Source organism: Bos javanicus, chromosome 10 (genome assembly GCF_032452875.1).
Source record: "Bos javanicus breed banteng chromosome 10, ARS-OSU_banteng_1.0, whole genome shotgun sequence".
NCBI classification, from domain to species: Eukaryota; Metazoa; Chordata; class Mammalia; order Artiodactyla; family Bovidae; genus Bos; species Bos javanicus.
Window position 1 is genome coordinate 33,726,003 of NC_083877.1, and position 12,723 is coordinate 33,738,725.

Below are 12,723 nucleotides of genomic sequence, written 5' to 3' on the forward strand. Positions count from 1 at the left end.
AACCACTGGTTCATGTGGATTGTCCAGTTTTATAGTTGTTTCAAGTGATAGGGTAAATCTGTGCCTGTTATTTTGATACTATTATTATATTCTTTGGGTAAGTGGGTGGTTCTTCTGCCCCGTATTGTATCAGCTGAGGTCACTTACGCAGCTTCATTCAGTGGGTACCTGGGCTGGGGTGGGTTGAAACATCTAAGATGGTTGTCTTGCATGTCTGGGTTCTGCTGTTAGCAAGGGGTCCCTCACTTGTCATCTGTGCTCTTAGGTGGTCTTTCTCCATGTGGTGCCCCGTATTGGTTTCCTGTGGTTGCTGTAACAAACTACCACAAATTTAGTGATTTAAACAATACACATGTATTCTCTTACAGATCTCGACATCAGAAGTCCTAAAATGAAGGTATTGGCAGGGTTGCAAGTCCTCCCAGACACTGCAGGGCAGAATCTATTTCCTTGCATTTCCTACTTTCCAGATACCACCTGTGTACCTGAGCTCTGGACCTGATTCTCCATCTTCAAAATTAATAGTGTGGGATCTTCAGTCTTTCTCTTTCTGCTTCCATTGTCATACGCCTTCTCCTGTGTCTCGCTTATCGAGATCCTTGTGATTACACTGGGCTCACCCAGATAATTGATCTCAAGATCCTAACTTAACTTGCATTTGTATCTGCAAGGCAGCATATTCACAGGTTTCAGGGAGGATGGAGACATCTCTGGGGAGCCATTCTATTTACCAGATGTTTTATCTTCCTTTTAATGGATTTAATTTTTTTCCTGCATTGTATTTCTTTACCATATGCTGCTGCTGCTTTTTTCTTCCTTTCCTTTTTTTTTTGTTTTTAAAAATCAGGTATTCTGATGAGTCCTTTTTTTCTGTATTCTTTCATCCTAATGGCTTGTATCCTCCTATTGCAATTTGGGCCACTTGCATGCCTATCCTTGGCTACTCCACTATTTCCTAGATCCCATGGTCTTCTCTTTCATTGTTTTTTCCCTCAACCTGCTACAGTAAATGCACAAATAACTTCCTAACAAAGGACACATAGCAGTGATTTTTCTGAATCCTTACATTATGAAAATATGTTTATTCTGCTGCCACATTTGATTGATAGTTTAGGTAAATATAAAATTCTAGGTGGAAAGCATTTTCCCTAAGAATATTGAAGGCGTTACTTCATTGTTCTCTAGCATGTAGTGCTGCTGTTGAGAGACCGATGCCGTTCTCCATTCTTTTGGATGAGCTTTTATTTTTCTCTGAGAGCTTTTAGACTCTCTTCTCTATTCTTAGAGTTCTGAAATTTCACAGCATATGTCAGTCAGGGTCTTTTTAAACTCATTGTGCTAAACATTAGGTGGGCCTTTCAATTTATAAACTCAACTTTTATATTTCTTTTATATTTTCTCTTTCTGAAACGCTTATTCCGATATTAGACTTTCTGAGTAGATCCTCATAAGTTGCTTTGTTTTTTTTCTCATTTTCTCTTTTCCTTTTTGATTCACTTTCTTGGAATTTTCCTCAATTTTATTTTGTGCTTGTCATTAAATTTTTGTTTCTGCCATTTTTTCCTTTCTGGGAATTTTTTTTTCTTCTTGAGTTTTCCTTTCCTGTGTTTTTTTTTTTTCTTGTTTTATTTTTATGACTGTGCTATCTTCTTAAATGGGGATGAAGACAATTTTTTATAAAAGGTTTTTTGTTTTGTTTTTTCCCCTTCATTATTTCCTGTCTCTTTCAGGGCAATTTTTGATTTGTTTTTCTTGGTCTTGGTCTTATGGAGGCTTTCTTCAAATGGATTATGGTCTTTCGTTGTCCATATTTAAGAGAAGACACTGAAAAACTGTTTGGGAACTAGTCATTGATCAGGATTGTTGATGTCAGGTTTTGGATTTGGCTACTGTGAACTGGAATTCTAATGCTCACTTGTAGAAGTGTGACTGCTCATTTTTTTAAAGAAGGGAAGCCTCGTATTTTCTGTACATTATTCTCATTTGGCCAGGGGAGGAGTGGCAGCATGGCACCAATGGTTGGAAGAATAGATTATTCCACAAATAGACTGAGTTAACCCCTATTTTTGGCTCCTGATCTCATTTTCTGAGATGTTGGTTCTCTTCTTAACTGTATCCCTCTTTCTAGTCTCTTTATTGTAGTATATGTGTATTTTTTTAAATAATTTAGTATGTGTAATCTGACTCATTTACCTAGAAATACTCCCTTATATATATACATAGTTTCCTTCCAAACACCTAGCAGACAGATACAAAAAAAAATTAAAGAGTGATTAGAACAGGATAAATTTTTTTTAGCATAGTAATAGAATAGCTGTAAGGGAGAGTTGAGGACTGTCTTATGTGTATTTTCTTTCAATAAATATTTATTTAGCACCTCACATGTTGCACACATTACAATGTACCTGGTTCTGGATGAGCATCTCATTACCTTGTATGATTAGATGTAGAACATTTTTAGAATATTTCACTGTCTGTAATATCTAATTGGCTTCTCAGAAGGTTAAAACCTGTTTCTCTTCTGCATGTGTACCAGGATAAATTTTAGACATGTGTGTCCATGTGTTTGGAGTAACCATTGTATGCAAGAAACCTAGATGCTCCGAGAGGTCTGAGTTACCAAAGAAGTAGATGACATGATTGCTGACTTAAAGAAAGGAAATAGAATTTAGATGTATGAAAAGTATGAGTTTTACTGACCCCTGGAAGCTTAACAGAGGTTGTATACATATTGGGTATCCAGTTTAATCTGCTAGAATTTTAATGAGAAAAGGAATTTAGGAATATAAAGAATACTGTGAAAGGTAGTGCATTAAAAGTATCTTAACATACTAAATTGGAGGATATTTTCAGTGTTGTCCTTAAGCTTATAGAAGAATCCAAAACAAATGAGTTTTGACGTGCTCTTTGAACATTCAGAGTGGCACAGACTTATGATAATGTATACTCTTGACTAGCCTTAAACTTAGAGACTTTGAGAAAATACTTTTAGGAAGTACCTTGATATTTTTATCTTGGTGTTTTTCATCATGTTTTAGGACAAGGAGATTATGTTTTCATTTTTCTTTATTCTGGAAGATTTTTTAAATGTTTTTTTCTTAGATTATGATCAAATTTTGACCTTTCATGTCATCCTTTTCAGTTGTACATACGCATTTATACCCTGAGTTTTCTTTGTTAAAATTTAATGTTAATGTTAAATTGTTAAATTTAATGTATCTTTATATTATTCTCCCTATTTCATGTGTCTGATATTGTTGAATGATTGATCAACAGTTGTTCTATAGCATTTAAAATCTTTCCACATTTTATCATATGGATATACTGTATTGATTTTGAGGTTTCTGTTAATTTTGTCTTCTTAGAGCCTGTAATGAAGTCCTTGACAACTACATTTTTGTTCATGTACATGATATATTCCTACAAATGGAATTTCTTGATCAAAGAATATGCATTTTAAAAATGCTCTTCATACACCCTGTATAGAGTTGCCCTTCAAGAAGATTATGCACATTTATTTGTATGGTTAATCTGATTTCTCTATGTTGCTAGTATTGAAATAAAAGTATAATTTTATAGTTCGATTTTTTTTTTTTTTTACTGAATATAGTATGATCATTGTCCCATATCTCTAAAAGTTCTATTTCAATATCCTTTTTATATTAATTTTTAATTGAGATATAATTCACCATCTTAAAGTATATAATTTAGTGGGTTTTAGTATACTCTCTGAATTATGTAACCATGATCTGATTCTAGAACATTTCCCTCAACCCCAACAGAAATATTCCTTTCAGTGGTCATTCACAGTACCCTCACCTTCCTTTCAGTTCAGTTCAGTTGCTCAGTTGTGTCCGACTCTTTGTGACCCCATGGATCTCAGCACGCCAGGCTGCCCTGTCCATCACCAACTCCTGGAGTTCACTCAGACTCACGTCCATCAAGTCAGTGATGCCATCCAGCCATCTCATCCTCTGTCGTCCCCTTCTCCTCCTGCCCCCAATCCCTCCCAGCATCAGAGTCTTCTCCAGTGTGTCAGCTCTTCGTACGAGGTGGCCAAAGTACTGGAGTTTCAGCTTTAGCATCAGTCCTTCCAAAGAAACCTTCCTTTACTATAATCTAGTTTGTCTCTCTTTGGATTTGCCTGTTCTGTGTATGTCATACATATAAGGAATTATACAATGTGTGGCTTTTATGTCTGACTTCTTAGCATAATGCTGTCAAGTTTCATTCATGTTTCCCCACATAACTGCACAATCAGCCTTTTGTGTCTGCAGATGTGAAACCTGTGGATTCCTAAATGGAAATTCACTGTGTCAAAGGTTATGACTCTTAATGCTCTTGATTCACATGGCCAGATTGTTTTTTAGAAATTTTGTATGAATTTAAACTCGTACAAATAAGGTCAATGCCATTTTGCTCTAACTTTAGCCCCTTTAATATTTAGAATATTGTCAATTTTATGGCTAACTTGATGGTTAAAAATTACTAAATTGTTTTCGTTTATTTGTCTTGTTAGTAAAGTTGAACTTTTTTTCATAAGCTTATTAGTCATTTAAATTTCCTATTTTTTTGAAATTTCTATTTGTGTCTTATATTTTTTTCCCCTGAGGCCTTCCGGTTTTCCTTCTGATTGAGCTTTTTATATATTAAGGAAGTTAGCTAGTTGCTTTATTTGTTGAAAATATTTTCCCCAGTTGTTATGTCTTTTGATGTGCAGAAATTGTAGTCTTTATAACATAGTTAAGTTTTTCAGTTTTAAAACTTTAAAAAAATGAACTCTTTTTAAAAATTTTTACTTTTTTAAATTGGAGTACAGTTGATTTACAATGTTGTGTTTCTGTTGTACAGCAAAGTAAAACCATTATACATATGCCTACATCCAGTCTTCTTTAGATTCTATTCCCATGTAGATCATTATAGAGTACTGGAGAGAGTTCCCTGTGTTATATGTAGGTTCTTACTAGTTGTCTGTTTTATGTACAGTAGTATGTATATGTCAGTCCCAGTCTTCCAATGTATTCCTCCCTCCCTTCGTCCTTAATAACCCTAAGTTTGTTTTCTACATCTGTGACTCTATTTCTGTTTTGTAAATAGGTTCATTTGTATGATTTTTTTAGATTTCGCGTATAAGCAGTATCATATGATATTTGTCTTTCTCTGTCTGACTTAACCTCACTTAGTATGATAATCTTTAGGTCCATCCATGTTGCTGCAAATGATACTAGTTTGTTCTTTTATATGGCTGGGTAATAGTCCATTGTATATATACACCATACCTTCTTTATCCATTCCTTTGTTAATGTACATTTAGGTTGCTTCCATGTCCTGGCTATTGCAAATAGTGTTGCAGTGAACATTGGGGTGCATGTGTCCTTTTGAATTACAGTTTTCCAGACATATGCCCTGAAGTGGGATTGCGGGATCATGTGGTAGCTTTACTTTTAGTTTTTTTTAAGGAATTGCCATACTGTTCTCCGTAAAGAAAGTGAAAGTCACTCACTCATGTCTGACTTTTTGCTACCCCATGGCCTGTATAGTCCATGGAATTCTCTAGACCAGAATACTACCCATAGTAATGTTATATTAATTTATATTCCCACCAACATTGAAGAGGGTTCCCTTTTTTCCACACCCTCTTCAGCATTTATTGTTTGTAGACTTTCTGATGATGGCCATTCTCCCAGCGTGAGGTGATAGCTCATTGTAGTTTTGATTTGCATTTGTCTAGTAGTTAGTGATGTTGATCATCTTTTCATGTGCTTTTTAGCCATTTTTATGTCATCTTTAAAGAAATGTCTCTTTAGATCTTCTGGCCATTTTTTTTTCACGTTGAGCTACATGAGCTGTTTGTATATTTTGGAGATTAATCACTTGTTCACATTGTTTGCAAATATTTTCTCCTATTGTGTGGGTTTTCTTTTAGTTTTGTTGATGATTTCCTTTGCTGTACAAGCACTTTTATTTGTCATTTGTTAATTTTTATTTTCATTACACTTGCTAAGTCACTTCAGTCGTGTCCAACTCTGTGCGACCCCATAGACGGCAGCCCACCAGGCTCCTTCATCCCTGGGATTCTCCAGGCAAGAACACTGGAGTGGGTTGCCATTTCCTTCTCCAATGCATCAAAGTGACAAGTGAAAGTGAAGTCGCTCAGTCGTGTTCGACTGTTAGCGACCCAATGGACTGCAGCCTACAAGGCTCCTCCACCCGTGTGATTTTCCAGGCAAGAGTACTGGAGTGGGGTGCCATTGCCCTCATTACACTTGGTGGTGGAACAAAAAAGATCTTGCTGTGATTTATATCATAGTGCTCTGCCTGTGTTTTCCTTTAAGAGTTTTACAGTATCCAGTCTTACATTTAGGTCTTCAATTCATTTGAGTTTATTTTTGTGTATGGTGTTAAAGAATGTTTTAATTTTATTCTTGTACACATAGCAGTCCAGTTTTCCCAGCACTACTTCTTGAAGAGACTGTCTTTTCTCCATTGTATATTCTTGCCTTCTTTATCATAGATTAGATGACTATAAGTGCTTTCTATCCTTTTGATTTATATACCCTACTATTTAGCATTGTAGTATAATCTGAAGTCAGGGAGCCTGATTCCTCCAGCTCTGTTTTTCTTTCTCAAGATTGCCTTGACTTTTTGAGGTCTTTTGTGTCTCCATACAAATTGTAAGTTTTCTAATTCTGTGAAAAATGATATTAGTAATTTGTTAGGGATTGCATTGAATCTGTAGATTACTTTGGGTAGTATAGTCATTTTGAATATTGATTGTTCCGATCTGAGAACATGGTATATATCTTTCCATCTGTTTGTGTCATCTTTGATTTCTTTAATCAGTATCTTACAGTTTTCCGAGTTCAGGTATTTTATGCTTTTTGTGCTCAGTCATGTCTGACTCTCTATGACCCATGGACTGTAGCCCACAAGGCTCTTCTGTCCATGGGATTCTCCCAGCAAGGATACTGGAGTGGGTTGCCATTTCTTCCTCTAGGGGATCTTCCCAACTCAGAGATTGAACCTGCACCTCTTATGTCTCCTGCATTGGCAGGCAGATTCTTTACCACTAGCACCACCTGGGAAGCTCTTAGGCATTTTCATGTGATGGTAAATGAGATTGTTTCCCTAATTTCTTTTTCTAGTCTTTCATTGTTAATGGATAGGAATGCAAGAGATTTCTGTGTTTTAATTGTATATTCTGCAGTTTTGCCAAATTCTTTAAGCTCTAGTAGTTTTCTGGTTGCAGCTTTAGGATTTTCTATGTATAGTATTATATCATCTTCAAACGTGACAGTTTTACTTACTTCTTTTCCAATTTGGATTCCTTTTATTTCTTTTTCTTCTCTAATTGCCATGAGTAGGACTTCCAAAACTATGTTGAATAAAAGTGGTGAGAGTGAACATCCTTGTCTTGTTCCTGATCTTAGAGGAAATGCTTACAATTTTTCACCATTGAGAATGATTTTGCTGTGGGTTTGTCATGTATGGCCTTTATTAAGTTGAGGTATGTTCCCTCTGTGTCCACATTCTGGAGAGTTTTATCTGAAATTGGTGTTGAATTTTGTCAAAAGCTTTTTCTGCATCTGTTAAGATAATCATATGGTTTTATTCTTCAGTTTGTTAACGTGATATATCAGATTGATTGATTTTACCTATGTTGAAGAGTCCTTGCATCCCTGGGATAAATCCCACTCAATCATGGTGTCTGATTGTTTTAATGTGTTGTTGGATTTGGTTTGCTAGTATTTTTTTGAGGATTTTTGCATCCATGTTCATCAGTGATATTATCCTGTAATTTTCTTTTTTTATATCTTTGGTTTTGGCATCAAGGTGTGGCCTCATAGAATGAACTTGGGAGTGTTCCTTCCTCTGCCAAGTTTTTGAAATAGTTTGAGAAGGATAGGTGTTAACTCTTCACTACATGCTTGATAGAATTCACCAGTGAAGCTGTCTGGTCCTGGACTTTTGTTAGACGTTTTTATATTACTGATTCAATTTACAAATTCTGATGACTTGTTCATATTTTCTGTTTCTTTCTGGTTCAGTTTTGGAAGGTTGTGTCTTTCTAAGAATTTGTCCTTTTCTCTAGGTTGTCCATTGTATTGGCATATAGTTGCTCTAGTTAAACAATGAACGTTTGTTATATTTGGAATCCCTTGTTATAGGTTATGCATTATTATTATTATTTTACAAATAGACAATAGTTCATTCCAGCACCATTTAAAAAAATGTTTTCTCATTGATCCTTTTTTATGTTTTAATATTCTTTATTTTTTAGAGCAGTTTTAGGTTCATAGCAATATTGAACAGAGGGTTCTGAGATTTCCATTTGGCCCTTGCTTTCACATATACTTAGCCCCATCATCAACGTCCACCACCAGTGTAGTAAATTTTTGCAGTTGATGAACCTACATTGATACATCATTATTATCCAAAGTCTGTAGCTTACATTAGGTTTCACTCTTGGTGCTGTACATTCTGTGGGTTTGAGAAGATATGCAAAGAGGTATATCCACCATTATAGTATCATACAGAGTATTCTCACTGCCCTAAAAATCTTCTCTTCTTTGCCTATTCTTCCCTCCCTCCCCACAACCTTAGCAACCCATTGATATTTTTTTTATTATCTCTCTAGTTTTGCTTTTTTCAGAATTTCATATGGTTGGAATCATACAGATTATTATTTTCAGATTAGCTTCTTTCATTTAATAATAGGCATTTAAGTTTCCTCCATGTCTTTTGTCTCACTGATCTTTGCTGCTTCGTCTTGTATTCATAAATTTTGAGGCCGGGAATCTTAACTGCCCCTTTTGTTTCATCAGTTCATTCCCTCCCTTCAACAAGTTCCATTTAATTAGAGTGAGGTAGGATAGCGTACCTGTACAACCAGTCTAAAAGGATGTTTTGAGGATTAAAGAAATGATATTAAATGAAGAATATCATAGCACTTTTAACAAGTAGTCAGTGAATGTAAGTTGTTAAGGCAATGATGAATAATTTCATATTACCTGTTAATAGATGATAAAACTCTTTCCAAAATTCTTTTAGTCATTTCATACACATTTCATTTCTGAGTTAACTGTAGATATCCCTTACCTCCCTGCTCCACTAAAAATACATCCCAAGAGGACTGCGGTAAATGTATAAATTAATTGCAAGGAAAACTGACAATACTCAATGTCCCCATTCAGAAACATGGTATTTCTCGCCATTTATTCAAGCTCTCCTTTTGTTTTTGTAGATTTACTAATGTTTTCTTCTTAAAGTTTCTGTATGTGTGTTTTCAGTAAAGCTATTTTTAGGTATTTTGCTCTTTGGTAATAGGAGTGGAATCTTTTTTGTGTTACTTTTAAAATGAGTTGTTATGGGTAGTTACATGGTCTTTTAGCATTTCTTGGTCTCTTTTTTTTCCCCTTCATTCTACTAACAGATTATCAGATATTTGAATGTTTTGCTGTTTTTTTCTTTGCTTGTGTTTTATCTTTTTTTTTTTTTTTCTGAAGATCATGATTGCCATTGCTCTTTCACTGAAATGTTCTTTGGTTCCTTTTTCCCCCTGACTTTTGTCATTTAGTTAAAAACAGATGACATAGCAAGAATTTACCAACCTAAGCGTTATGCTTTGTCACCCAAGACAACAATAACCTTGGCACATTTACTTGCTGCCCGTGAAGATCTGTCCAAGATCATCAGGACAAGTAGTGGATCCAGCCGGGAGAAGACAGCATGTGCCATTAATAAGGTTGGTTTTTCTTTTAAATACAGTGGAGAAAGAATTTATAATATCCTTGATTGATGTTTTTACAGATTTTAATCCATTTTTCATCCCAGTGAACTCTTAGAAAAGAGAATCAGTTTAGGCTTACTAATGTTTTCTATGTGCATGTTTATTTGAATTTCTGTATTCATAAATCACAGTTTTATCTGAATTAGAGGAATTAAGAATTATTTTTATCAGTATCATTAGCCAGAATTATTTGCCTTCTTTCCAATAATCTTACCATTTTTTGTCAGTAAAAAATCTGTAGGAGTCATTTTGTATACTCACACATACTCGTGAGATCCGTGGTTTAGAGGAAAGCGTATGTGCTTTAGAGTCATACAGGTTTGGGTTCACATCCGAGCTCTACTATTTACTTAGAGAAATCACTTCTGCAATTTAGAAATTGCAAAATCTCTTGAATGTTCCATTTCCTGATTCAGAGTATGGGTCCATTTCTCTGACAGTGGTCTTAAATCAACTCAGACTGTCTGAATTTTTTACTCTACAACAGTGGCAGCAACAATAAGATAATTTAGAATGTTTATATCAGCTTGTCTAGCATATACTCTTCAGTTAGAGTACTCTATGACAAACTTTACTATAAAACAGCCGAAAGAAGTACGGGACTTGGGTAATTTTACAATATCACTTCTCAGTGCAGTGAGAAAGGTGTCCTATATCAGGAGATGGTTGTATACAGTCAGTTTGCTAATTATCGTTAAGTTAGGCACCAGTGTTTGGGCCTTCCTGTTTCCATTTTAGATCAGCCTCCTCTATTCTGAGGAGAAGGCAATGGCAACCCACTCCAGTGTTCCTGCCTGGAGAATCCCAAGGACGGGGGAGCCTGGTGGGCTGCCGTCTATGGGGTCGCACAGAGTCAAACACGACTGAAGTGACTTAGCAGCCTCTATTCTGAAAGTGTTCTGTTTTTAAATATGTTACTTTATATCTTGCATCAAGGTCTTTCTGGATCAAGAGTTCTCTTAAGTGATATTGCCTGTCTCTTTTCTGAGTTTGTAATTGATAGTCTAATTATTTGAGGGCAGTCTTACTATCAGATCTTGGAACAGCGTCCCTGTATATCCACCGACATTGAATGTTTGGTGGAGACAGCATTGAGGACACCAACCAAGAAAAGCTGGTTTTGGATTTGGTGATTAGGACAGTATTACCAACTTTATAGTGTACTTTGAAGAATATATGTGTACTTTGAAGCTTGTCCAACAGTGAGGAATTTGTACTTTTTTGTCTTCATTTATGATACTAAGTAGTAAAACATGATCTTGATTAGAGGATCAGGAAAGTAGAACACAAATGATAGGTCATTTTGGCTGAGGCACATTTGGTTTATCTTTACTGAAAGACACTAGCAGGAAATGATTTGCTTCCTATTGGTCTCTGTTCATGGACATATAAAATAGTTCCTTTCTACAGAAGTTTGGGTACTTGAAGCAAACTCTTCCTTAGTTTATCCTGTGAAATATTATGAAGCATGGTTAAGGAAGTGTATTAAGTCTTTATTTTTTTTATAATATAGTAATTAGTATCATTGAAAGTTAGCGTAAGTTTCTCATAAAAAAAGGAATAGTTCATGAAAAATCCTTATAGCTCTGTGCAGTTGATAACCTTCATCTCTGCCCGTATTACACCCATGTGTTATCATATGTACTTCATACTTTGTTGAAATAAAATGTGCTTAGAAATAGTCTTTTATGGCATAGTCTGTTACCAAACCAGTGGCAATAGAAAGTCCAGAGTTGTGTAAGTGAATATGGATAGGAGTTAAGTTGTATAGGGTATGAAGTTTACGTACATTGTAAATGTTTTGCTAAAAAGTTTTCTTAGTGTGATGGGTACTACATTTGTTATAAAATTTACTAAAAAGGTTTAAGCAAGTTCTTAAGTTTCATAAATATTCTCCCACACTGTTTAAAATAACAGCACATTGTGAGGAATTTGTCACACATCACTTTTATATTTTCAATATTAATTCATATTGCCATGTCTGGTACTTTCATGTCCTAAAATATTTGGCTTCTGTTTCTTTATTAGAACAATAACTTCAATATTGCTTGCATCCTTTAAGTAAGTTTTAACTTTTATAATATTGGAAACTGAAAGAAAGTATTTCTTTATACAGGTGCTGATGGGAAGGGTGCCTGACAGGGGAGGACGGCCGAATGAAATTGAACCACCACCCCCTGAGATGCCGCCTTGGCAAAAGAGACAGGAAGGCAGTGGAAGGGGTGGTTGGGGTGGTGGAGGTGGCAGAGGAGGTGGTGGGAGTGGGAGAGGTGGTGGGGGAGGAGGCGGGGGATGGGGAGGGGGAGGAGGCGGAGGGTGGGGAGGTGCTGGGGGAGGGGGTGGTAGAGGAGGTTTCCAAGGCAGGGGAGATTATGGTGGGAGGGGAGATTATGGTGGAAGAGGGGGCTATGGAGGAAGAGGAGGCTATGGTGGAAGAGGTTATGGAGATCCGTATGGAGGAGGTGGTGGTGGATATAGAAGATATTAAAAGCCACAAAATTTAGATAGCAGTGCTTACTTCTTGATAGGTGCATTAGGCATAGTATTCTAAATAACTACTTGAGTGTCATCTTTGAAGTAAATACCATGTTAGATTCCCTGATGGTATCATTCTTGAATTGGCTTGATTGATATTGGCCTGACTATGTAAAAGAACATTATTTTATACTACTGTTTGATCTCTTAGACAAAGTGATGATTTTTTCCACACTCTGTGTACTCTTGAGCATGTTCTGTCTTTTTAAAAAACAAAAAAATGAGGAAAAAATATTTTTAAAAGTGTAAATATATTATTACCATCAAACTTGGAAAATGGAAAGTATTTTATTGTCATGATTGAATTTAGATTGTTACCTGTATTTTATTCAGGTCTGAGACACATAAATGATCCCACTTGTAGTGGAAAGGAATATAAACTTATTGCCTCATCTGTA

The 12,723-nt window shown here is 35.7% G+C and overlaps 1 protein-coding gene across 1 annotated transcript in view; it reads left to right on the forward strand.

Moving 5' to 3' along the window:
* FAM98B (family with sequence similarity 98 member B) overlaps positions 1-12,723 on the forward strand; it is a 33,289-nt gene extending 20,566 nt beyond the window's left edge. Inside the window, exons 7-8 of the mRNA XM_061430717.1 lie at positions 9,578-9,745; positions 11,907-12,723. Coding sequence (XP_061286701.1) covers positions 9,578-9,745; positions 11,907-12,278 — 540 coding nt within the window. The 3' untranslated portion in view covers positions 12,279-12,723. The remainder of the gene's footprint in view (positions 1-9,577; positions 9,746-11,906) is intronic.